The 25,074-nt window shown below is 52.4% G+C and overlaps 9 protein-coding genes across 9 annotated transcripts; 4 read left to right on the top strand and 5 right to left on the bottom strand.

Moving 5' to 3' along the window:
• Nucleotides 1–9: 9 nt before the first annotated feature.
• Nucleotides 10–1,801, bottom strand: IAQ61_004092 (uncharacterized protein; the record flags this gene model as incomplete). Its single annotated transcript, XM_003838702.2, has 4 exons — nucleotides 10–1,125; nucleotides 1,179–1,343; nucleotides 1,398–1,578; nucleotides 1,633–1,801. The coding sequence occupies 4 exons, from the start codon at nucleotides 1,799–1,801 to the stop codon at nucleotides 156–158; spliced, it is 1,485 nt and encodes a 494-aa protein (XP_003838750.2). The 3' UTR covers nucleotides 10–155.
• A 497-nt stretch (nucleotides 1,802–2,298) lies between these two features.
• IAQ61_004093 (uncharacterized protein) lies at nucleotides 2,299–3,279 on the top strand (the record flags this gene model as incomplete). Its single annotated transcript, XM_003838703.1, has 1 exon — nucleotides 2,299–3,279. The coding sequence occupies one exon, from the start codon at nucleotides 2,299–2,301 to the stop codon at nucleotides 3,277–3,279; it is 981 nt and encodes a 326-aa protein (XP_003838751.1).
• A 515-nt stretch (nucleotides 3,280–3,794) lies between these two features.
• Nucleotides 3,795–6,786, bottom strand: IAQ61_004094 (uncharacterized protein; the record flags this gene model as incomplete). Its single annotated transcript, XM_003838704.2, has 2 exons — nucleotides 3,795–6,056; nucleotides 6,109–6,786. 2 exons carry the CDS (start codon nucleotides 6,784–6,786, stop codon nucleotides 3,795–3,797), a joined length of 2,940 nt encoding a protein of 979 aa, XP_003838752.2.
• Nucleotides 6,787–8,321: 1,535 nt separating this feature from the next.
• Nucleotides 8,322–11,470, bottom strand: IAQ61_004095 (uncharacterized protein; the record flags this gene model as incomplete). The annotated part of the gene is made up of 5 exons (XM_066096203.1): nucleotides 10,827–11,470; nucleotides 9,154–10,747; nucleotides 8,880–8,893; nucleotides 8,494–8,801; nucleotides 8,322–8,390 (listed from the first exon to the last, which is right to left on the bottom strand). Exons 1-5 carry the CDS (start codon nucleotides 11,446–11,448, stop codon nucleotides 8,322–8,324), a joined length of 2,607 nt encoding a protein of 868 aa, XP_065953521.1. The 5' UTR covers nucleotides 11,449–11,470.
• A 976-nt stretch (nucleotides 11,471–12,446) lies between these two features.
• IAQ61_004096 (uncharacterized protein) lies at nucleotides 12,447–16,828 on the top strand (the record flags this gene model as incomplete). Its single annotated transcript, XM_003838708.1, has 3 exons — nucleotides 12,447–12,624; nucleotides 12,702–16,167; nucleotides 16,216–16,828. 3 exons carry the CDS (start codon nucleotides 12,447–12,449, stop codon nucleotides 16,826–16,828), a joined length of 4,257 nt encoding a protein of 1,418 aa, XP_003838756.1.
• A 451-nt stretch (nucleotides 16,829–17,279) lies between these two features.
• On the top strand, nucleotides 17,280–19,231 carry TUB1 (alpha-tubulin; the record flags this gene model as incomplete). The annotated part of the gene is made up of 9 exons (XM_066096204.1): nucleotides 17,280–17,291; nucleotides 17,536–17,594; nucleotides 17,654–17,804; nucleotides 17,855–17,942; nucleotides 17,991–18,062; nucleotides 18,112–18,615; nucleotides 18,666–18,858; nucleotides 18,907–19,130; nucleotides 19,179–19,231. 9 exons carry the CDS (start codon nucleotides 17,280–17,282, stop codon nucleotides 19,229–19,231), a joined length of 1,356 nt encoding a protein of 451 aa, XP_065953522.1.
• Nucleotides 19,232–19,648: 417 nt separating this feature from the next.
• Nucleotides 19,649–21,208, top strand: IAQ61_004098 (uncharacterized protein; the record flags this gene model as incomplete). Its single annotated transcript, XM_003838710.2, has 5 exons — nucleotides 19,649–19,855; nucleotides 19,932–20,077; nucleotides 20,145–20,272; nucleotides 20,329–20,976; nucleotides 21,045–21,208. 5 exons carry the CDS (start codon nucleotides 19,649–19,651, stop codon nucleotides 21,206–21,208), a joined length of 1,293 nt encoding a protein of 430 aa, XP_003838758.2.
• A 747-nt stretch (nucleotides 21,209–21,955) lies between these two features.
• IAQ61_004099 (uncharacterized protein) lies at nucleotides 21,956–23,334 on the bottom strand (the record flags this gene model as incomplete). The annotated part of the gene is made up of 4 exons (XM_066096205.1): nucleotides 21,956–22,236; nucleotides 22,283–22,662; nucleotides 22,732–23,236; nucleotides 23,289–23,334. 4 exons carry the CDS (start codon nucleotides 23,332–23,334, stop codon nucleotides 21,956–21,958), a joined length of 1,212 nt encoding a protein of 403 aa, XP_065953523.1.
• Nucleotides 23,335–23,747: 413 nt separating this feature from the next.
• On the bottom strand, nucleotides 23,748–24,440 carry IAQ61_004100 (uncharacterized protein; the record flags this gene model as incomplete). Its single annotated transcript, XM_003838712.2, has 4 exons — nucleotides 23,748–23,888; nucleotides 23,938–24,083; nucleotides 24,141–24,368; nucleotides 24,428–24,440. The coding sequence occupies 4 exons, from the start codon at nucleotides 24,438–24,440 to the stop codon at nucleotides 23,748–23,750; spliced, it is 528 nt and encodes a 175-aa protein (XP_003838760.2).
• Nucleotides 24,441–25,074: the final 634 nt, after the last annotated feature.

Below are 25,074 nucleotides of genomic sequence, written 5' to 3' on the forward strand. Positions count from 1 at the left end.
CCAACATATATACAATTATCCCCAAACCCTCGCGAAGAAAAATAAAACTAGTTGCAAATGCCATAGACGTCGTGAATGGTTTGATTTTCCTTTACACAGATGGGGGCATGGGCAACAAGAAGCCAGCCCTCACACTCTTTGCGCGGAGAAAATCCCTAGTAGCTGTACCGAAACAACTTGTCATGCTTTTCAGTAACATCAGAATCGACACTAACACCAATCTGCTCGCCATCGGCCTCACGAAGCGCCAACTCGGCCATTTCGCGCTCGCGATTGCGATTGCTAACCTTGGCCGTGACATAAAAGGTGACGAGGCAGACCATGAGACAGACCCAGCTGACAAGACTAGTGATGCAGCCCTTGACATAACGCGGGGCATCTGGTTTTTGCCAAAGCTGGGGACCGACGATGCAGCCGATGGTGTAGAAGACGAAGAAGATGGCGCTGACGACGGATTTCTTGGTGTTGCCCTTGACGTTGGATGCCATGAGGCCGACGGCGATGCTGAGCGGGGGCGCCGTGGAGCCGGCGAACCAGGTGCCGACGACGATGCCCCAGCTGTTGCTGGCGGGGAGGAAGAGCAGCATCAGGGTGCCCATGAGTGGCATTGAGGCGAGGAAGATGCCGATTGCGCATCGGGAGTTGGGGACGAAAGCGGGGACCAGCGCGCCGATCCAGACGAGGACGAAGGAGACACCGCCCGAAGGCAGGCCGACCAGCATAGTCTGGAACGAGCTGAAGCCAAAGCCTTTGATGACGAGGGACGAGAACTTGACAATGGGAGTGGGCAGGGTAATGAAGAGAGCCATTGCTGCGTAGAGGGCCGTGCGCCAGTCGAGAAACGCTTCCTTGAGCTGGGCGGTGTCGAACGAGGCCTTGTCACGGGTGGCACGATCGACGGCCAGACGCTCAGTGGCAATCTTGCGCTCCCTCTCATTCAGGAACCAGGCCGTGTTTGTGTTGCGGGGCATAAAGGCGATGAAGAGAGTACCGCAGCCGACGGTCAAGCCACCACAGATCAGGAAGAGGACTCGCCACGCTGCAAGACTCAGATTGGCGTTGCCGATGCCGTACATCATTGTGCCACCGACGATTTGCGAGATGCCGAACATGGAGACCCATGTGCTATGGTTGATTAGTAGGTTGCCATGTGTAATGTGAAGTAGCTGGATACTCACGCAATTCTGACTGGGTGTTCGCTGCGCTTGTACCATCCGGATGTGATGATCATGAACGATGGCGCTACAGCACCTTCGGTGAAACCGAGGAAGAATCGCGCTACTGCGATTGTGGTCCAGTTGGTTGTTGCTCCGAGGCACATCTCAGCAATTCCCCAAAGCACGCTGTGGCATGATTAGCTTTCGTCTTCGGGCAGCTTGGGAAAAGCAAGGACTTACACTGTGATTCCGACGAAGATGGTGATTGGGAATCTGCTCATAAGGTAGGCAGCCGGATACTCGGACACAAACTGTCCAAAGTAGAACAGGGAGATGGCCCAAGAGAATTCTGAGCCCGAGAGCTTCAGATCCTCCTGGAGTCCGAAGACGGCAGCATAGTTGATACTTTGCTTATCGAGATCTAGGAGAGGGGGTCAGCTGGAGACCGGGAGTCACGTTGTAACGCCCTACTTACATTGGAAGAAGTAGACCAGAGCCATCAGCGGTAGGATGACACGATCCAGCTTCTTTAGGACTGCCCTCTCATCTTCAGGCTCAATGTGATATGAGACCACAAGCTCATTCGAGTCTTTCTCGCTGGCAATCTCAATCATATGATCCTGCTGCTTTGCGATATCAGACATTGTGGCGAGGATTGATTACAGAAGAAGAGAGGTAGGGGAGATGCACAAATCAGGAGGTGATGGAAAACTTTTGCAAGGCATCCTGTGCTCTTAAATCTTTGACATCCTTCTTTTGCTGGGTCGTAAAACATGCGCGAAGACGATGGCCGGGGTCGCCCCATGGGGAACAACTTGCGGGGAATTTTCTCGGTAGACGTCGGATGTCGAAGCCGTGATCGGTTGATCACAGTGGATTGTGGAGTCTAGCCAGCTTGGGGCGCGACTTTGCGCTTAGTTGCCCTCGGACGTCGTTGCCGTCAAGAACGCCAGGCAGTGAAAGCCGACTAGTTGTACCCGGAACAGAGCCTGTGGTAGAGTTAGATATATGAATAATGTAAATCCAGATGACAACCCTCAGATCAGAGAACTCTCTCTTACAGTGCCACTTGACACAGACTCCCCTCTCCCTCTTCTATACATACGATTGAACCAGACCAAAGCCACACACAACAATCAACATGGCGCCCTCACGTATTGAACCATTTCAGGACGAGCATGTCGAGGCAGTCCAGCCTTTGAAGCCTACCATGTACCTTCTCGAACAATTTCCCTCAGAAGCCATTCGACACTGTCAGAGCCTGTTCAGGACGGTGCTCCCTGAAGACCCCGAGATCGCCAGTTGGCAGCAAAAGGCAGATGCCATTCTTGTGCGAGAGAAGACGATATCCGCTGCCGACATCCAGGGCGCGCAGAGACTACGGGCCATTGGCAAGCAAGGCACCGGCATCGACATCATAGACCAAGCAGCCTGCAAGAAGCGCGGGATCCCCATCTTGAACACTCCCGGTGTCAACGCACAGTCCGTGGCAGAGCTCGTCCTCAGTCTCACCATGGGGGTTGCACGCGAGCTTCGTACCATATCCGTCAAGCAGGCGTCGGGCGCCGAGGTTCGCAAGGAGCATTGTTGCGGCCAGACACTCATCAACAAGACGATAGGGATCGTAGGGATGGGCAACATTGGTACTGCTGTTGCGCGCATGTTCCGTGGCGCCTTCAACGCCCATGTATACGCTTGTGATCCCTTTGCGCCGGCCGATGCTTGGGCTGATATCCCGCACACCCGGGTCAAGTCGTGGGAAGAAATGTTGGCGCATGTGGATGTGTTGACGGTTCATGTCCCGCTGAACGACGAGACACGCGGGATGATCGGCCGGGCCCAACTGGGCCACATGCGGGCTGGTTCCATCCTCATCAATGTTGCGCGTGGAGGCATTGTCGACGAGGATGCGCTGACGGAGGCTTTGGAGCAAGGTCACATCTTTGGTGCGGGGCTCGACTGCCATGAAGAAGAACCGCCAACGCTGAGCAGATATGAGCGTCTGTGGGCCACGGGACGCGTGATAAGCACGCCTCACATTGGCGCGACTACGGCGGAAACACAAGTGCAGACGGCGACGTGTGCCATAAATAATGTGCACAAACACCTAAGCATCTGTTAGATTAGGCTAATGTCAAGTTATATAAATAGACGGGGAATTGGCAATAGTAGCATGTCCTAAAGATTCCACCGAGCGACACAGCCGATGCAAAAGGACTACAGGCCTTTTGCCCATTGATGTATTGTCACTGACTCCAAGTATTCTACAGAATATGATTGGTCCTATCCCTTGGGGCGACTTGGTTGATTCTGATGTAGCATGAGAGCCAGCGAGCAACCAAGTGTATCGACGTGCAAGAAAGAAGGCCAAATCGTCAATGTAAAATAGAAGAAATTACCACTGCCGAGCTGGGCAGTACATTACATTTTGCTAATCCCTCTCTCATTATCCACGCTAAGCAATGGCAAAGATCCCGGCGCACTGCCATCAGATCTATCCATTTGCCTCTCGAAAAGGAAGAAAAGAAGCCCGAGTATCTGAAATGCGCCTTTCAAATGCCTTTTATGCACCAAATATACGAGGCAACAGATGACAGAGAAATGAAACTTTTTCCACACCACCACTGCCAAGGAACTCTAACGGCGAAATCTTCTCATCTCATACTGATCCGTCTGACTCCTCGACGGCTTCGCAAACGCCTTCTCAGAATCCGCCGTCTCAGGCAACGCACCCGACGCTGCGACAGACGAATCATCATGACTACTCGTCACTGCCCTCGTGCTGAGCAAGCCAGTCCTTGGATCCAGTTTCTGTCCACCGGGAGGCGTATCAGCTTCTGGGATGATGCCCATACTAGACTCCTCGTCATTCCCGCGATTGCGGCTGAAGAAGCGGTTCTTATGCACCCGTTCGCGGGTGACGGAGCTAGCATTCGTGCCAACGCGTTGAATCGAGGTAGAGTGCGCGCTGTCTTCGGATTGGCGAGCACGGTCTTGGGAGCGCGAGGGCGATGTAACGCGGACGACGGTTGCACGTGTGCGGCTTTCGTTTTCGCGATCATCCAGGACATCGCCGCCAGGGTCGTCTAGACCCATGGACTTCATACCGAGTGAGAAGTCGACACGGCGACCCATTGCTGCAAGTGACTCGGCGCGAGAGCGATTGGACCCTGGTCGACGGAGTATAGAGCCGTGACGACCGGGCATGCTGGCTACAGAAGGAGAGTCTGTGTTTCCGTCCACTGGGGGCACAAATGGCGCGTCTTGTGCCTCATTCCTGATGTTGCCATTGGGATTGTCAGGAGTGCCATTGACACCCACCCCAGGTGTAGGGGGGTTCTGAAGATTCTGCATGTAGACGGGGAAGGACTCCTTCTGGCCGGGGTAGCGCATACGAGGTCCTTCAATACCGCACTCTTGGATTGCCATGGTGAGCGCGCAGATGAATTTGTTGCGACGCTGGAGACGGAGCAACTCGTTCTGCCAATTAGACTTGTAGAAGAAGACCACGTTCAACTCTAGCCAGTGTACTTCTTGCACCGCTCGTAGCTCTGTGAGAATGTTGGTTTGGTATTCACGCTTTTCTGCAGTGACAAAAGCCAAGAGCATATCACGCAGGCGTTCAATCTGTTCCAGTGTTGTGCCAAACTTGATGATGATGGGAATAGCCTCAGCCAAGGCACCAGAACGCCTGTGATTCATAATGAACAGAGTGTTCAGGTAGCTGTTGGGTGCCTGAACAATGTGGCCTTGCATCTTCTTGAACTCGGTGTAGAATAGGGCGATCTCCTTGACGAAGTAGTCGTCGCCTTTGCCCAAGTCACCAGTATTGCCGTACACCAGGACACGGTCGCCGACATCGTACGGGTGCTTGATGAACACAAAGACGCATGACTGGAGGAATTCTTGTGCGGTCGCGGAGAATAGCCAGGACAGAGCCAGGAGTGTTGAGCCGGCGGAGGCAAGGACACCGGAAGCTGAAGTTGAGATGAGCGAGACGAAGACAATGATTGTGATGATGACCACAATGAATACAAAGACGTCGTCCAGTTTTGACACGACGCTATCGAGATCCTTGAGCGAGGCGGTGATGGATTTGCGTTCACGACCAATCTCGACACAGACTGCTTCCAGCTCTTCCATGGAAATATCCCCATTCATATCCTTGTCAAACATGGAGAACGCGGCGTCTGCCTCCTCGTCGCTTTCGAAAGCGTTCTTTAGGTCCTCGGAATGAACAGTCTCCGTCTCTTCACGAGCAAAAGTGCGATAAAGACGACGTGCGAGAACTTGAGCGCCACTGGTAGTACCGATGAGCTGTAGCACGACCTGGTGGGGGTGACGGTTCGAAGTCACTTGGCGGCCAGCGAAGTCTCCGGCGACCTTTCCGGCAATGTCTCCAAATTTATTGAATCCAGACTTGATATTCTTTTGGGCTTCCGATACCAGCTGGCCTGGTGTCCGTGCACCAGTCGGACTGTTGCTGCTTTGCTCGAACTCGGAGTCTTCCATTTCAATTTTTTCTTTGGAGAACCTGTAAAGCTTTGCGAGACTACCAATTTGAAACTTGTTCAGTTCAATTCGATCTTGATAGGTCCGGAGATGGAAGCTGATGGCGATGAGCTGAATGATGATTTTCTCAATGAAATTCAGGGAAAAGCCGACGAGGAATGAGACCAGCACCTTGTTCATCGTCCTCTGCCATGGCTTCACTGATCTATCGCCGTCGATCGAGTGTCGAGTGACGGTGGGAAGGAAGGAGATTTCAATTGCTAGCCACCAGAAGAATAGTGTCGCTGGCAGTTCGAGTTGCTTCCCCATGTCTCTCCACTTTTTGCTGTTGTTGGTAAACAAACTTGAAACAAGACCAATTGGCCACGGAAGCAGCTTCGCCAGCACCTAAAACGTGCTTTGTCAGTTCCTTTTCTTGACAAAATCGGAGTCCACTTACTCTGCCCGCCCACAATGTCAACCACACGATCATCAGCCAAATGGAAAACCAGGTAAGCTCGACTCCGCCAACATGCGCATCCTCGAATACCAATGCGCCGAGAAGCAATGGTATGAGGATGAGGATGACGAGGGGAGTGATGTAGGTAAAGTACCTAATCAGCCACGAGGACCCGTGGACCTTTTTGACAAACTTTGAGAAGCTAGTAGAAGGATTCTCCGGGGCCTTGTACCTCGCCGCCTGCTCGTGAATTGGATTGGTGGCCGCGTCAAATTCATCAATGAGATTCTCGCGACGGGATCGTACGCGTGACATGGAGTGGCTGAGCGATGGATTCCGCTCTATTGCCTCTTCGGCGTTGAGCTGCTGTTCAATGGCAAGTACGGCCAAGTCATCGTTGAGTCGGCTCGCTTGCTCACGCGTCTGCGAGGGCGATTTCATGGATTTCATGTGGTGCATGTCGTGTGCAGTCTCTACGGTCAGATGGGTTCCCGATCGTGGCCGGGAATATCCAGGCATGTAGGCGGCATGATCTTGTGTATTTGAGTGTTGTTGGCTCAGAGCTTCTCCCACCACTGTGCCGTCCTCATCCGATGAGCGCTGGCGAGGATTTTGCGGCGGTTGGGCGCTGTCCATGTTGTATGTTGGCTCTGGCCGCTCGGTGACTGGAGTTGTCATTTTGGGCTTCGCCTTGGTAGCCCTGAGGCTACGTGAGGTGGAATGCAGAGAAATGCAGAGCGCTGCGCTGTCAATTGATCGATTTCGCGTTCACAGTGTGTTGTGACAGGTGCAGACAGCGATGACGTTTGTTGCGTGTGAAACCACTAGCGTAGAATAATCTCGAAGAAGTTCCTCATCGACTAACGAGTGACTATGGACAGGGAGGGAGTAGGAGTAATGGGCAGGGTAAGATGGAAATGGGAGATGGAGAGTGAGAGTGGAAGATGGCAAGGAGAGTGAGAGTGGAAGATGGCAAGGAGAGTGAGAGTGGAAGATGGCAAGGAGAGAAAGAGTGGGAAAGATGGGAAAGATGATCCACCGAGACAGAGAGGCGGAAGTGTGGAGAAGCAACGCGTATAGGTAAGGTGGTGGAGCAGAGATGGGTCCGAGAGAGTCGACTCCCTACAGTAGAGTAACTTACTCCTACCTACCGAAGCAGCGAAGGCCGCAGGGTTGACTGGTTTTCATTTTGGCGACACGGGCGACCCCCGATCAGCGATTCTTCATTTCTGCGTATCGGCGCCATCTCCTGGTCGCCAGTGAGGGTCCAAGGAAAACTGGAGCCGTGCAAAGGGCTGGTCGGACGTGATTGACGTTGATGGCACACACACACACACACACACACACACATTCAACACCAGGTGGATACCTACCACAAGGGGCGGGTCCGTTGCTCGCGATCACTACTAGCTAGATGTTGGCAAATATCCAGGTACGGTTACTGTACCTACACGACCCGCCATGGCTACAGTACAGTACAGTACAGTACGACAACATGCCCCAAAAGAACCTGTAAAAGAACCTGTGTTCCCCCGCCCCCTTCCCCCTCCTCCTCCTTGCGAGAAAAACTGGTGGCATGGGCGTGAGAAAGAAGCCGACGCGGCCTGATTCTGATGATCTCGGTGCCGGCTTCTTTTCTTTGCCAGTAGAAAAGAGAAAGAAAGAAAACGGTGAGGTCTCTTCGGCCTACGACGTCACCGCCCTCCCCAGTAAGAAGACGCAGGAACAGCATATTCCCTACATGGTACATGGTAGCAGTATACATACCGTAACTTAATGTAAAGGAAGTTTGTTGAAAAGAGCGCCAACGTGTCCTATTTTCGGCCCAACCCTAAGAAACACTCCAACACCCCAACACCCCAACACCCCAACACCCCAACAAACTGCTTCGCGCGGACACAAAGGGCTTGCCAAGGCTGCTTACTACTACTATACCATGATGGAGTCGCAAAGTAGAGCAACATGTTAGGTTTGCCATGTGTCGCACGCGTACACTACCTACGCCCTGTACGTCATCCCAAGGTTCACCCTTTTTTTTCGTTTCTTTTTGCCCGCCTCGCTCGGCATACTCTAGGCGAAGCGACCGTTATCGCGGAACAGAGGAGTTTCAAGGGTGGGGGTGGAGCTTGCGTATGCTGATCCCACACGCAAACCTGACAAAGCCCGCTTCTCTTCCGATGCATGCCTGAGTCGTCTCCGGGGGGGGGGGCCTCTCATCGATATCGATCATATTGTGCAACACCCACACACCGCGACCCGATACCGATGCCAGATTGGCCTCCCTTTTGCAGGAGTGTACTTGTGTTGTACCTGTACAGGACCCGCTGATGTGGGCGATCAGATCAGCTCCAGTGTTTTGCCATTTGTTCATACATACCTACCTACTATTGGACACGCTCTAGATAGTAATGGGTGGAGCAATCCATCCATCAATTCCCCGTCTTCCTGTCCTGTTGGTCCATGTTCAGTTCCCTTCACCGCGATCCTCAGCCATGTCCTCGTGCTTTGTGCCCTTGCACGCACAGGTGGACAGGTGGACAGACTTGATTCTAGCCCAAGAGCGAGAAGCCGTGTTCGGGGCGGGCCTGCTACCGGTACCGCTTCGATCCATGAAGCTGTGGGGCTACTGTGTGCCTTGTTCGTATTTTCCCTTTGGCCACCCGCCCCATCCCATCTCGCGGATGCTCGCCAAACTGTTCACCGTGTAGTACTGTGAATACATCATCTGCCTCCAGTCTACTATACCTTACTATAACATACACCGTACGTACGTGCTGAATGAGAGCTGCATTGCTCAAGTGTGTGCGTATGTATCCATGTATATTTGTATGCATGTACCTATGCTAATCTCAAAAGCTGCCCGTGATGTTAATGAGCACTTCATATAAACGTGCCAAGCTCAATCCTCCTGTCTCAGATCCTACTCATCATTCTTCATCTCAGCTTCCAAATTACATTGACTCTCCCGCCTCACCCTCTCACCGCCAGCTTGCGCTTGCCATCCGCCCTCTCATCTCTTGCCGTGGCATGAATCTCTTCCCTTACGCTCTCTCTCTCTCTCTCTCTCTCTCTCTCTCTCTCTCATAATATTCCTCAATGCCCTCGCAGCCCTTTGGCGTACGGCACATGTTACGAGCCTCTTCGGGGGCCGTCTTCCAGAGCACCTCTCGCAGCTCTTTCCCAACCTTCTCAACCGCGTCCATTGCCCATATCACGTCCAGATGTTCATAACCCTCAATAATCTTCGAGTGCACCACATCCACGTGGGGTTCGCGCCCACGTTCGAAGCGTCGCAAAAGGCGCCGGCCATCGACAAGATCGTCCGCACCGCAGACCCAAAAGGCGAAGGGTGGAGTGTGTGGCCTGTACCATGCGAATCGGGCATTGTCGCTATTCCCTTGTTGTTCGCCCTGCTTGTCTTCTTTGAGCGGGTGGAGGCTTAAATCTGCATTCATGGTATGGCCTGCGTCATCCGAGTCGGTTGAAGGAGAAGGAGAACGAGTCACATTTTGATCTTCTTCCTCATCTTCCTTGTCCTCCATGGTCTTCTCTTCCCTGGTAGCGAGGATACACTTCTGCTTGGCGAAGCATTCGCGGCCAAGCCACCATCGCATACTTTCTGCACTGACATAGACAGGAGCAAACTGAAACATGCGATCTCGCAAGTCGCGTTCCCATCGCTCATCCGTCCAGTCGAAGAGAAAGGAAAAGACACGGTAGCCCATGTTTCCGTAGAAATGACCAGGTAAGAGCTTGTGCATCTCCATCATAAAGGGAATGAAGGCGTGTATTCCAAACACAGCGCGGAACATGCCTGGCGATATGACTTGCATGAATTTGAACTGAGCCTTGTTAATCAACCGGCCGGCGTAGGCGGCGGGGGCAAGTAAACAGGCGACCGAAATCTTCTCTCCAATTTCTGGTCTCTGCTCTTTGGCCAAAGCAACTAGTGTCTGCGTGGTCCCTTGACTGTGAGCAATCAGACCTAGCTTTTCGAAGCCGGTCTCATAGAGAACACGTGATATCAGTGCTGGAAGATCCATGACCCCCATCTGCCTAATGTTCCAGGCCCACATTCTTGGATCACTGTAGTCGAGTAGAACATGCCGTGGCTTGAAACCGCAGCGATTATTACCAAGCCAGACGTCATATCCACTTTTGGCCAGAAAAAATGCTAGACTGTCGTCCTCGTTCGTGCAGTACGCCCCTGCGGATTGTAACAAGCCGTGAATCATGAGAACCGGGTATTTCTTAGCTCCTTGTGAAGATCGCGAGCCATTAGCATTAGGACCAGTTTCCACAAACACATTAGGAGAATGCGGTGTTCGCTGTGAAGTCTCGGTGCGTCTATATGTCCGCGGATTGTAGAGATGCCAGAGCTCAAGGATAAAGCCATCTTCTGTTTGTACGTCGAAGCTCTCACAGTCTAGTCCGACACGACGTGCATAGTACCGCACATCGCAGACTAGCGGATCTGGTCCACCTTCCAAGGGCACGAATCGTTCGTCGTCCCCGTCTCCCTCATCTACCTTGATGTCTTTTTCCGATCTCTGGGCTTGATTCTGATTCCAGGCCTCCTCTTCTAGTCTCCTGGCTTTCTTTCGTTTTATCTCTTCATCATAGAAGGGTCGTCGTTGGTCTACAAGTGGCACTGGAGTCAGCGTTCTATGCCATCTTGGTACGATAAGATTATGTAAATGGTTTCACGTTTCACGTACCAGGGTTGCGAAAGGTGATGCGCAGCCATGTATGCGCGGCCATGCCAGGTAGCGAAGTGAATAAAGCCCCGAGGATGATGACGAGCAGAAACAAGAACGACAGAATGCCCGAAGATATGCGAAACGCCCAACATTGGACTTCTCTCAGCAGCGTGGGTGGGCCGTATAAAGGTAGGGGCGGGAACAATGGATTCGTCTTCCACGGTGCTTGCGAGTCTCCCAGCGGCACATCTGACCGGCCCTCTTTATCCTCTTCCTGCTCTGCGTTCATCAGCATACCATGAACGGTACCATCTTTGGCCTTTCGTATTCGTGCCTCTCGGGGCTTTGTTTGGGATACATCGTGGTCGCTAACAATATTACGTAGCTGGTTCAGCTTGATGGCTTCCTCGAGAGGAACAGCCGGTAGTCGACGACCATCTGCGGTCTCTATTACTGGATCCTGGCTTGTGATGAAGTGGGCCTCGACCGCCTGTGTTGATCCAGTCTGGTCATCTTCTTGAGTGGTTGTATACTGTCCAAGCCGCTCAGCTTGTTGTGCGAACTGGATTGCAGCTTGTACTTTTTCATCGTCTGCGTCGCCACCTTGATCTGTTTGGAGGTTGGTGCTTCGTTGTGTCATTGACGAAGTAGCAGTTTCTATCCTAGGCATCATGTCTCAGAATGAACGACTGCTTTTATGGGCATTTCCATTAATGTGGAATGCCGGAGTAGTGGTTGTATTAAAACACCAGGTTGCTGGCCAGTAGTTCACACTGCAGACGACGGGCTGAACAGGGAAGGAAACTCCAGGAAGTCATCGAGACAAGGCTGTAGCATTTTGTGACAACTTGACGTTGGATAAGTGGCTGAACTTTACCAGCAACCCATTTTGATTGAGAGATACAGAATTGACGTCACTACAGGATGCATGGAATACCACTCGGTGGGCTTGCGATGTGGGTCACTGTACCGTGTATTGTAGCAAATCAGCAGCGACTCCACACGTTGTCCGTCTCTCATCAAGAAGAGATATGACCCGGTATCAACGGGTGATTCGTGCAGGAGAAGCGTGGTGAACATGAGGGTCTGGTACAACAGGGTCAGCGTGCAGAAGCGGCCTGGGGTTCACACTACAGACACCTGGACTGGCATGTGAATGCAGCCGCCGTGGTAGCCTGCAGCTTCAAGAGCTCTTACTCCCGGGGCAGTTGAGCAACTCTTTGCATGACTGTAGACAACAGAGTCTGAATTTATTCTCCATCCAGACTGCCTGGGTGATGGGCTGCACAAGCTGTTTTCTGTTGTAACCAATGAGCATTGGGTACCTACAGGTGACGTCTCCGCATTCGGTGCGGAATTGTCGCAGCAAGGCCAGGCGATTATAGATTTACATGCTCATCAGCACTCAGTCGTGAATGCTCGCACAGGTTATTTATTTTATTGGTTGGTAGGATCAATATACATAAACGTACTTGAATCGCGAGTACTCGCGGGAACTCGAGCGTCGGTTGTCCGAGAAGGGGTTCCCGTCGCGCAGCCGCTACCGTTCCTAGAACCGAGGCACTTGAACGCGACGTAGAGCCTCGATTTGCTTATAGTGAAACTATCTACACACCTCCACCTCCACCCGCATACACCATGGTAGATATGGAAGCGCACAATGGCCTTGTCCACCCCCGCAAAAGGCGACGGAGGAGACGCCTCGACCGACCTGCGATTTCGGCGCGACTCTTGCTTGACGACCGCATAAAGGGTGAGGTTGGAATCTTGTCCGAGGATCTCTTCAACGACTTATTCCCAAGTTCGGAAAGTACTGGTAGGTAAATCTGGAAGAGAGAGAGAGGGAGAGAGAGAATGATCATAGGAATCACGCATGACTGAACATTGCAGCAGCAAACAGCAACTCGCAAGCCTCAGATCCTATCCGTCACGTCGCAATCACGCCGTGGCTTCCGAATACCATCGTCGCCTCCCAAAGCGTTCCGTGGACTATTCTCCCAGTGCGATCTGCCGACAAGAGTGACACCTCGGCTGTCCGACCACACTCTTCTCTCCAAATTCCCGCTTCTTCACTTGCGTTGCAGTCCTTCTCGCAAATTCTCCACAGCCTCGCACCGAACAGGACGCAGAGACGCGATACCCCAATCGAGGTGCGCATATACGATGTTGTGCCCGTGGCTCTAGATACCGTTTACGTGAATCTGGATACGGAAGCGCTGCGGAAGCTGGACGAGGTGCATGCCAAGTTTGGTGGAGGCTTCATTGCGCACTCCAATGCCGCGGCGAGGGGACCCAAGGGCCGACATCCTGACGTGAATGGAACCAAAGGGAAATCGGCTAGGGTGGATCAAGCAGCGCAAGAGGAGACGTGGAGGAAGGCTGTTCGAGAAGCCTTGCAACTACCCACCGTTCTTCATACTGGAGACCTACTACCTCTACCACTGCCCGCCCACCCAATCACCCATGTTCCACCTCCACCCGCCAAAGTGAGCGCTTGCGAACCCGTCTCCCAGGGTTTGATACTGCCATCCACGAGCATCGTTGTTCTCCAGTCGCATCGTAGCCACAAGACCTCTCACGTGCTACCACCGGTCAAAGTAACGCCATCGACGAACGGCTTCGTAGATGATGATGACGCCGACGATACCTCCAATGATACGTTCTACTCGGCTGCCGAAGATCGAGGCGACTCTCGCAATGCCTCTCCACCAGATGAAGAGTCCACAGACAACCTTGATTCTGAAATCTCCGACTTGGACGGAGACCTATCAGACGACTCGGAAGATATCATTTCTCTCAACGCACCAATGCTTCCGCCACAGTCATCTGGCGTCTTGTCATCATTCACATCTGCTACTCCAAGACCTGGTAATTACCGCACCAACGGTATCGCCACCCCAGGTTCCGTATTTTCTAGCTTTACCGCCACCACCGCTCGGGGTCCTACGAGCAAGAGTAAGATATTCAAAGCACAGGGACTCCTACAATCCATCTCCGACGAATTGGTGCACCCAAAGCCGGGCGCAGAAGACGACGAAGAGGCTCGCGTCTTTGTTGATATCAACACCTTGGTCAAAGTTGGATGCTTTTCTGGTGACTGGGTCAAAGTTGAAGCAACTGAAGAGCCTACTTCACATCCTCTCTTTGGCCTGTTTTCTGGGATTGAGGAAGACGATAGCTCCAACTGGCGGCCTATGAGAGTCTATGGCTTGCCAGAAACCATGTCCAAGAAGATTGCCAGATACCCAGTCAACAAGAATTCAGACATGGACAGACGAAGTAGCTTCTCAGGCTTTCCGCAAGCTAGCACATCATTGCAAGCTTACCTCTCGCCTGTACTACTGGCAAATCTTGGTAGCCCAAGCCATCTTCGAATTACCCCACTAGCTCCACACCAATCATCCCATTTGCCCCGGAGTGCTCTTCAGAAACCCCGGCTGACAAGCTCGTCGCTTCCACCTTCGGCCAAGGAAGTTACACTGTTGAAGCTGTCGACTCCTTTATCATCAGACCGACTCTTACAGCCTAGCTTGTTTGCCGCACTGAAAGAACACTTTGAACAAAAAAGACGTATTGTAAAGGCGGGAGATCTTATTGGTGTCTCAGTAGATGAGTCCTTGGGTCGTGCGGTCTTCCAGAGTTCCACGGAGGAGGATGCAGCTAACGATGAGCTACTATCGGTTGCTAAGAAGGGATCTACAGAGACCAGCGCGAATGTCAACAGCCGTAACCCCAAGGTCGTGTCGTGGTTCAAAATCGGCAATGTCTCAAGTTCATCTCAGTCTCCCCGTGACAGCGAGGAAGGCGATGTCTGGGGCGGCGCAGTGACGGTAGATGCCAGCAGCACAAAAATGGAGATGACCGGAAGTGTGCAGGGTAGGACGCCACCGATCAACAGCGCCTGGCAGTATTACCTTGGGGCCAAACGTGCCCCAGTGTCGAGTCAACAGAGGACAATGACATTAGATGAGCTTCCAAAGCCTCACATCTCTGGACTTCGTAGGCGTCTGCGAGAACTCATGTCGGTGGCGACTAGCCCCCGCGCCATACATCTTGGGCTTCCTCCCATTGCGGTCCTGATCACGTCTACACAACGCGGAATCGGCAAGGCTACACTTGCCACAAAAGCCTGCGAAGATCTCGGGTTACATACCTTTGCTATCGATGCCTTTGATATTGTGACTGAAGGAGGTGCAGGAGGTGGCGACGTCAAGACTGAAGGGTTTCTCAAAGCAAGAGCAGAACGTGCCCTAACTTGCGGTGCAGAGTACACCGCACTGCTGGTAAAACATGTCGACGCTCTCAATGCTGACCGCATGAACACTGCCCTCAAAGAAATCTTGGCCGATTTCCGTGTCTTGATTGCAACAACGACTGAAATTGACAAGGTACCTGAAGGTATCCGAGGTCTTTTTACGCACGAGATCGAAATGACTGCGCCCGACGAAGGCGAAAGAGAGGGGATTCTGCGAAGTATCATCGAAGACACTGGTATCAGGCTTTCTCCCGACGCTGATCTTGGTAACGTTGCCGTGAAGACTGCAGCTTTGGTTGCTGGTGATCTCGTCGACGTGGTTGACCGAGCTCTTGTTGCAAAGCAAAATCGTCTGGAAGCCTTGGCCACATCTGCAAGTAAGGCCTCACCCTCGTCAGAGAAAGTCACGACAAGAGACATTGAAATTGCCGGTGGACCTTTTAGCAACAGTCTGACCAAAGCCGACTTTGATGGCGCCGTGGATGCAGCCCGCAAAAACTTTGCTGATGCAATTGGAGCACCAAAGATTCCGAACGTTGGTTGGTCGGATGTCGGTGGTCTCACTCATGTCAAGGATGCAGTCATGGAGACTATACAGTTACCACTCTCGCGTCCTGAGCTTTTCGCAAAGGGCATGAAGAAGCGCAGTGGTATCCTCTTCTATGGGCCCCCAGGTACCGGAAAGACGCTACTTGCGAAAGCCATCGCCACAGAGTTCTCGCTCAATTTCTTCAGTGTCAAAGGACCCGAGCTGCTCAACATGTACATTGGTGAGTCTGAAGCGAACGTTCGCCGAGTCTTCCAACGTGCTCGCGATGCGCGTCCTTGCGTTGTCTTCTTTGATGAATTGGACTCGGTCGCCCCTAAGCGTGGTAATCAAGGTGATAGTGGAGGCGTGATGGATCGTATCGTCAGTCAGCTGCTGGCTGAACTTGATGGTATGAGTGATGGCGGTGAGGGTGTATTCGTCATCGGCGCAACCAACAGACCAGATTTGCTTGATCAAGCATTGCTGCGTCCTGGTCGATTTGATAAGATGCTGTACCTGGGTGTATCCGATACGCACGAGAAGCAGCAGACCATACTGGAAGCTTTGACCAGAAAGTAAGTTGAGCCGTCACATGTGTTGTAGGCTTTGCTAATTGGCTTTAGATTCACCTTACATCCGGAACTATCTCTACAGAGAGTGTCCCAAGGCCTACCGTTTACTTATACCGGTGCAGACATGTACGCTCTGTGTTCAGACGCGATGCTCAAAGCCATCACGCGGCAAGCGCGCGCAGTAGACGACAAGGTCAGAGCGTACAACGCATCACATACCCCCAAAATCACCATTGCGTATTTTTTCGACCACTTAGCCACAGATGAAGACACAGCAGTCATGGTCACTGAAGAAGATTTTATCGAGGCTCACAAGGAGCTCGTACCCAGCGTTAGCGCTGATGAGCTGCGACACTATGATAGAGTGCGCAAGTCATTTGAAGGCGCAGGCAAGAAGGAAGAGGACAAGAAGAAGGTCCAAGCAGCTGTACAGCCATCATGGGCCGGAAAGGGCAAGGGTAAAGCCGTGGCAGCGGCGCCAGAAGAAGACATGGTTATTCGTACACAGAACATGGAGCTGGACGGAACGGTCAACGGTAGTGGTAGCAGCGGTAAAGGAAAGGGCACGGTGCCGGCTACTGCCAGTCATGCAGGCAAAAGCAGTGTTGATATAGCAGAGGGCGGGTTTGGCGATGCCACGCAGGACGACGATCTGTATTCTTGATGCTGCAGTGCCTGGGAGTGGGTATTGCGTTGCGTTGCGTTGCGTTGGGCCGATTTGATGTTCACACATTGCAGGATGTACGCCTTGGCCTGCGCCTTGTATACATTAATGCCATGGTATATAAGAGAGATATATATATATATATAGATGACAGACGTTGTGATGAGAAGCGATGGGATGAGACCGAGCCTGTGATGAACAGACACATTCGTTCGGCACTACAACGCTGAGCCGCCTGTCGAGCCTGTCAAGTGGAAAGACGCGCTAGACAAGTCGCGTAAACACAAGGCGCCTGCCGAAGACGACCCCACCAAACTAGTCCGAAACGGTCACCGCTCTTGCTGTTCCTGTTCCTGAATTCATGGTGAGAAAGCTCTCCTAATCCAACAGCCTTTGCCAGGTTCGTGACACCTTTCTGTCAGTCTGTTTGATACAGCAAAAGCAATTCACCATGCGAGGAGAGGTATGTAGAATTCCCGTGCTGGACCCCATTGCGTTTCGAGAGCACATCACCAAATCAGACCCTGAATGCTGCCCCCTCCCCCCCTCACCGCTTGAGGCGCCGACGAGATGGGAAGCAACCTGGTGCTCGCAGCTAGACAATCCTCTTTCTGAGAGATATCAAGGCCTATTCGAGCCCAACGGCGCGCGGAGCAGACCGCATATGGAAACAATTGCGTATCTTCCGCTAACATGAAGTTCTACAGATCTGCCACCTTCATATCGGCCAAGCTGGCACGCAGCTTGGTAACAGTGCCTGGGAGCTGTAAGCCTTTGAACCGTGTCACTTGCGATTACAACCCAAAACTAACACGAATGCCCCAGGTACTTGCTTGAGCATGGTCTCTTGCCTGACGGTCGTCCCAACCCCGATGCGAAGGACCTCAACGAAGGGGGGTCTTTCGAGACCTTCTTCACTGAAACGGGCAGTGGCAAATACGTCCCTCGCTCCATCTTCGTCGACTTGGACCCTTCAGTATGTGGTGGGAACGCGAATTCTACAAGGATAAATGCTGATTGACACAGCCAATTGACGAGATCCGAACCGGTGCTTATCGCCAGCTCTTCCACCCTGAGCTGTTGATTAGCGGCAAGGAGGATGCAGCCAACAACTGTGTGTCCTAGAAGCCTATTACCATTGACAAGGTACTAACGAATGCAGATGCCCGTGGCCACTACACAATTGGCAAGGAAATGGTCGACAGCGTGATTGACAGGATTCGTCGCGTCGCCGGTAAGCTGAATGCGCGCAGCTTCTCAGGGCGCTCTGCTAACTCCCATAGACAACTGCTCCTCACTCCAAGGTTTCCTGATCTTCCACTCTTTTGGTGGTGGCACAGGATCTGGCTTCGGTGCGCTCATCCTCGAGCGTCTTTCGACCGACTACGGCAAGAAGTGTAAGCTTGAGTTTGCAGTGTACCCAGCACCACAAGTTTCGACCTCCGTCGTCGAACCCTACAACGCTGTTCTCTCTACCCACAGCACTATCGAGAACTCGGACTGCACATTCCTTGTCGACAACGAGGCTGTGTATGACATCTGCCGTCGCAATCTGGACATCCCTCGTCCCAACTACGAGCATCTCAACCGCTTGATTGCGCAAGTTGTCAGCTCCATCACATCCAGTCTGCGCTTTGATGGTGCTCTCAATGTCGACTTGAACGAGTTCCAGACTAACCTGGTGCCTTACCCACGTATCCATTACCCGCTCATCAGCTATGCACCTGTCATCTCGGCCAAGAAGAGCTCTCACGAAAGCCACAAAGTCAGCGACCTTACCTTCCAATGTGCGTCATTCATGCCAATTTGCCTGGGATTGTTGCTAACAAACTTGTAGGCTTTGAGCCTAACAACCAGATGGTCGTCTGCGACCCGCGCAACGGCAAGTACATGGCGGTAGCTTTGCTATACCGTGGTGACATTGTCCCCCGTGATTGCACTGCTGCCGCTGCCGCCCTCAAAGCGAAATCGTCCTTCAACTTGGTCGAATGGTGCCCTACCGGTTTCAAGCTTGGCATCAACTACACCAAGTATGTCCCCATTGCACTGTCTGGTTTCCCCTTTGCTAACCTCACCAGGCCCATCAGCGTCCCTGGAAGCGAACTCGCCGGTGTCGACCGAAGCGTTTCCATGCTCAGCAACACCACTGCCATCGCCGAAGCCTGGTCTCGTCTTGACCACAAGTTCGATCTCATGTACTCCAAGCGCGCTTTTGTACACTGGTATGTGGGTGAGGGAATGGAAGAAGGAGAATTCTCCGAGGCCCGTGAGGATCTTGCTGCCTTGGAAAAAGACTATTCTGGTAAGCATTGGAAACCATTGTGCTATTAGCAAGCTAACAATCATCAAGAGGTCGCTGCTGACTCGCTGGACGACGAGGAGGTGGAGGAGGGTGAATACTAAGTTTGATGCCATCATTCGATATGTAGATTGGACATGGCCTGGGAATGTTGATATAGGGTGATGGTGATAGTCTATCGTTATTGGGTATCACGTACGATCGCCTATAATTGAGATTGCAAAGTTGTGTAGCATTCAAGTTGTCCAGTGCGCTCTACTTGGCGATAACTAAACTTCTATGTCAAGGCTGCATGTCGCCATCTATGAAGGCCCCCTGTCTCGCCCATATGTCTATCTGGGGTTCCATCCTTAAATGTTGGCCAGATTATCGATCTTCACCATGCATCCGTTGCGAGTCTTGGGTTCGGCCGAATGTCACGTCATACCTCAGCGAGACGGCCGAGGCGCGACGCGACCAAACGTCTTCCCCGCAATAGCACCTCAAAGACTCGAACTTCCCAACACCGACATAAACCTACCATGTTTAGTCTTCCACGAATTTCACTGCCCTCTTTCCTGCGACCCACAGGTACTCATGCCACCGTAACGATTCCCTCGGTTGAAATCCACGACATCGAAACGTCCGCGGAGAAGCGCCCACGCACGCTCAAACACCTGCTCAAGGCCAACCATGCAAACTACTCCATCATCTACCACAACCTGCGTTTTCACAATCATACACCCCATGTATGCTCTACCCTGGCTTGAATTCGCAAAGCCTGCTGTTCTGTTGTAGTTAAGCTGCTAAGGCTTTGCATATTAGATCCTGGGATCGGCGTATCTACTTGGAGCAACGGCAGAGCAGTTGAATGAAATCTATGAGAAGGAGGCTGAAGGGTTAGAACCATGGAGTGATGCACCGGGGGAGATTACGACGGCGGATTGGAGGGAATATTTGGGGAGGCGTGAGTAAGTTGGTCGAGCTTGGAAGGGGGTGGCAGTGGATGAGGGTAACGCGTGCTAATGGAGGAGACAGATATCAACGCGCATTCATTGATTTTTTCGAGGATCAGCTTGTTAATCGCAAGTATAATCTCTCGGCTCTGTTGGACGAGTTCTTGCTTGGTGGTAAGGAGCCGTTGATCAATACGCTGATTTCCGGACGTAAGTATGAACCTGACATGGTTGGACCATTCGTGACATGGCTGACATGGCGACAGTGGCGCATCCACTCATACATCTCGGCTACGCATACGAACTCCAATCGAAGACCGTGGCCATCGAAGCCCTAGCTCTCGGTGCATGTTTCTACAGCCCCCTCCACAAATATATTGACGACCCCAAATACACAAAGCCCAGCCCGCACGGCACTCCTGGAGGAGCAACAAACCTCATCGAACTACTGCACAAAGTCAAGGATGACAAGCGCTTCGATGGTTTGTACGACCACCGCAGCGGCGACATCAACAAAGTGTTTGAGCAACGCGAAGAAGCCTTCCTCGAATACTGGAACGCATGGGAAATCGTCGATCCAAATACGCAATTCCACGCTGCACAGCAAACCGCCGTCGCCTTTGTGATCGGAACGGAAGTGCCAGAGGACACGAAGTTTGATTTCTTCTTTGTCCACGTGCTGACGAGTAGCCATGCGATTCGCATCTTACTGCCACTAGTGCCGGCCAAGTTCCACGTCAGTCTGTTGAGACAGTGGTGGCTGTTTGCGCTCGCAGTGTATATTGCACAGATGAGGCCGGAGATTAGCACGGCTGAAGCGGCTGAGGCGTGCGACCGTGAGACCAAGGGCTGGAAGTACGTCGTCCACAAGGCGCTCGACGGGCCATGGGCTAAAGATGCGCATTACGTCAAAGGTATGTCTCCAGCTCCCCTATCCTGGATCCGAATGGCAAAGCCAGCAAAACTGACAAACCCGCAAAAGCATTGCGCGCAATGAAGGTTGCAGAAGAGACGTGGGAGACGCCTGGCAAGGAATCAAACTACTGGCTCCATGCCGCCCTTAGGTTTGCAGATGAATTCCAGGGCTGGGGAGGCTTTGGAACCGCAGAGTGTGAAGAGAATTTGGCGTATCCTGAGAAACAATAGGGTGGTGTGTGAGAATTTGTTTGCCAAAAAAATTTGGCGTTGAGGAGAAGATGCCCCGGGATGTTGCACAAGTATATGTGAATACAGAAAGCCTTTTGAGTGAGGGACACTTGGTCCTCTTTTACAGCTGTGCCATTTCACATACGTCTGAATGCGTATTTGAGCAGTCTCCGTAAACGCCGAATCAGACTCTGAAATCCCCTCCTCCAAAGAAAATCCCAACCAGAGTACTATCGCAAGTCCTCCATATAACCAACATCCACATCTCCCCGCATGCGTTTTATACCTACTCGGCGAGGACTTCCCTCTCGGTCCCGAGATGCCTTTGAATCAGTGCGACAAGATACAATTTACAAGCCGATGATGGCTACAACTGTTGTCCTGGGGCACAGGAGAGGATGTAGATATTGATGCAAAATGATAGTAATGCAGTATAAGGAAAAGCTACATCAAGGGGTGATCACGGTCACGATGTTTTGGTCAATAGTGGTTGTAATTCCATGTCCCAAAAAGGCCCGGTGTCGCTATTCAAGCAAGTCCAGGCAAGTCTCCAAATGTGTCGAGGCACTGAACGTATATGAACCGTAGCATCTGCCATATAATACTTGTTTCTAGCTCCTAGGCCAGATGGACCCAGACAAACATGCAATAAAGTGACAAAGCACGAGAATCAATTGATCTATGGCCAACAGTGGAATGCGTCGAAAGAAAAGGGTATCATACAACTAAAAGCAAAGTAAAACGGTGTCAAAGCTCGTCAAATATGCGCAACCTCTCATCCTCCTCTAATGATGACTCCTGCGTTGACGCCTCGGAAACCGGATTTGATGGCTTAGGGGGAGGTCCAATGATGGCATCCTTCGCGATGTCGGGAATGGGCGCATCCAAAATGGCGGACCGAGAAGCGAAGTCTGGAGTCGGCTGCGGGTGATCGGTACCATGGGCAGGATTGAGCTGGTGGAAGAACATGAGAGCGATGATAGCCGCCATGATAGCGCCCAATATGCCCCAAAAGATACGCCGTCGATCTATCACCTGTTAGCGCTCGTTCTTCATTGCAACTGCTATACATACGTGTGCTAGTAGCCTGCCACTGGGCTTCTGACTTGGCTCTTGCATCCACTCGCTCCTTTGCACGTGCAAGCCTCGCCGTCAGGCTATCTGCCTTTTGCTTTCCAGCCTTGATACGTTCTTCCAATGCGCTGACTTGTTGTTGCGATGGCTGGAAGTCGTCAAACGCTTCTACTTGCCCCGAGACATGTTGGACAAGCTCTTTCGTGTCAGACTCGAAGTTGATTTGCAGTTCTTTGGTCAAACCAGAGAGCTCTTGTAAGGTTCCGATGGTCTGGCGGAGCACCGAAACTTTTTCGAGAATGGCATAGTATGTATCGTCGAGGCGGCGAGATGTCTTCAAAGATTGATCTGAGAGTGACTGTAATGCGGCTCGGAGGTCTCTGTATGCCATGTCAGTGCTTGGAACAGAGTGTACAATCTCGAAAATTATTGAGACTCCCACGCCGTACCGTTCTCTAGCTTGGACTTTTAGCCCCTCTTTTTCCACCTCTTCCGGCCGAAGCCGCTTCTTGGGCAGAACCAAAGAACGGTCATCCCCGTCATCCTTGGAGTTTCTCTTCCGGTCCTGACCAGGTGCAACACTGCCTTTGCGACTGTGGCTTGGACTGGATTCTTTGCTGCCTCGTGCCTGCCGGAGCAAGTCCCCAAAGCTAGTTGGGGGCTGTATAGCAGACTGAACAGCTTCCTTAGCGGCCTTCCGCTTGCTAGAGCTGTGACGGTGGCGGTCCTCGCGGTCCTCGCGGTCGCGGTGGTGGTGATGGTGCGACTTGCGCTTGTGAAGATGCGGTCTCTTCTCCGGGTCTGATGTCACGCGTGTTGCCAACTTGGTGCCGTGTAGGTTTGGACGGAAGGCCTTGTAGTCGCCAAGACCTGTATGGAGGTGCAGTTGGCCTTCCATCTCATCGGGGTGAAGGTTGTAGTTGTGGTTGTCCCAGGGTCTGCAAAGTGTCGTCACTACTGACGCTAGCCCCAATAAAGGGGTTCATAAAGTAGGTGCAGCACGTACGCTGGTCGCATGAAAGCAGAGCACCCACCTTGTAGACAACTCTCATTTTCACTCGCGTCTTCGCAATACAGGCACACGACTGTCATCAAATAAATTGGCACGCTACATGCATCATAGTACAATGGCAGCCGGACATTTGAATCAGGTAGGCGTTAGATTGCCAGCTTCTCTAGGCTTGACAAGCAAACGTAATTCGGCTTTCAGCTCGATGCAGTAGTTTTCTTGCTTTGCATCTCGATTGTAGTCGCCATGAATTCGGTCAAAGAACGCTCGCGGGTCATAGAGCCCGTCATCTTCAATGTTCCATGGATTACTCCCCTCCCCTCCCCTCCCGAGCATGACTTTGAAGCGCGAGTTAAGACTCCATGCGCGAATCTTGGCAAAGCAGTACCGGTAATCTTCTGGTTGGCCTGTTGCGCGAAGAGACAAGATTAGATTTGGGTATCATGCGAAGAGTTTTCACGACTTGAGCATCTTGTTGCGCTTTTCTCTCCTCTTCAAACGATCGACGCGCTTCTTGTGCATCTTCTCCTCCATGAGCGCAAATCGCTCCCGCTCTGCCTTTGCGGCGCGCTTTGTCTTGATCGCATCGACTCGTCGCTGGCACCTAGTCAGCATTGATCCACCAGAGAGGGATGGGGATAGCCACCTGTCGCTCAGACTCCTTCTCTTCCTTCAGCTCCTTCTCCTTGGCCTTTACAGCCGCCAGTGCCGCCCTCTCAGCCGTCCGCTTCTCCCAGGAAGTCTGGTTTGTACGCGGTCGGAAGGCAGACTTGTTGCCGTGCCATTGCTTGCCTGTTGCACAAGGTCAGGATGTGCGCGTCCGCGGGAGCGTTGACAAATGGCGCGTACCGTTTTTCTTCATGCCCTTCACTGGCGCCGTTTCCTGCGCAGGGGATGCTTCTGTGATTGCTGATTCAGACATGTTGCTGGGGGCGCGCTGGTCCCGACGCGATGCTGTTGGCGTTTCTCGACCTCTGGCCTGGCTGCCAAAAGAAAATAAGTTTGGCCGATGACTTATCGATATCGGGGGGAAGGGAAAGGAAGAGGGTGGGGTCGGACCGAAAACTGGCCCATGTACTTGTACAAGTAGAGTAAGCTTGGAAGTGTGACACGGCCAGGCGTACCGGAAGGAGTACCTGAAGCAAGCATCCGATCTGATAAGATTACGAGATGGCAAATCCCTGGACTCACCCATCAAGGATTCACAAAGAGGGGCGCCTTTTTCTTTTCAACTCCAAGCATGTAACACAACTCCTTCACAGCATGGTCCTTCAATAGTAAGCGCCGACGCTTCCGAATCTTGACCACGCCTCGTTCCCGGTACCGTCCACAAGGGTCGACGTAACCTCTGAGGCTAAGAGAAATTTTTCGTCTCCATTTGCATCACATTGGGCACCAAACCCGTGTTTGTGCATTCATCCATTCCGCCAAAAGTCGCACCCCCCCCCCCCCGCGGCCCACTACGCTGTTTCTCTCCTCTCTGTCATACCTCGCCTCCCCCTCTCCCACCCCACGAGTCCTTGGCCACCCACTCCATCACCTGTTGTCGTCGCTCCACCCATCCTCATGGGTCCTGCTTCATAACAGCCAGCCACGCGCCCCTTCACCGGCCGCTCGACTCTTCGCATAGTTACCATGCGTACTGCTTCGTAACATAGCACTGTCGTCAACTACACATATCTATCTGTACACGAGCCTCACACATCAGTGAAAGAATGGAAGCGCACAAGGGTCCGGTACCGGTGGTGGGGGGAAGAAGCGGGCTATCACACCCAAGCATCGT

This window comes from Plenodomus lingam (assembly GCF_022343315.1).
Source record: "Plenodomus lingam strain CAN1 chromosome Unknown contig_19, whole genome shotgun sequence".
In the NCBI taxonomy this organism is placed as follows: Eukaryota; Fungi; Ascomycota; class Dothideomycetes; order Pleosporales; family Leptosphaeriaceae; genus Plenodomus; species Plenodomus lingam.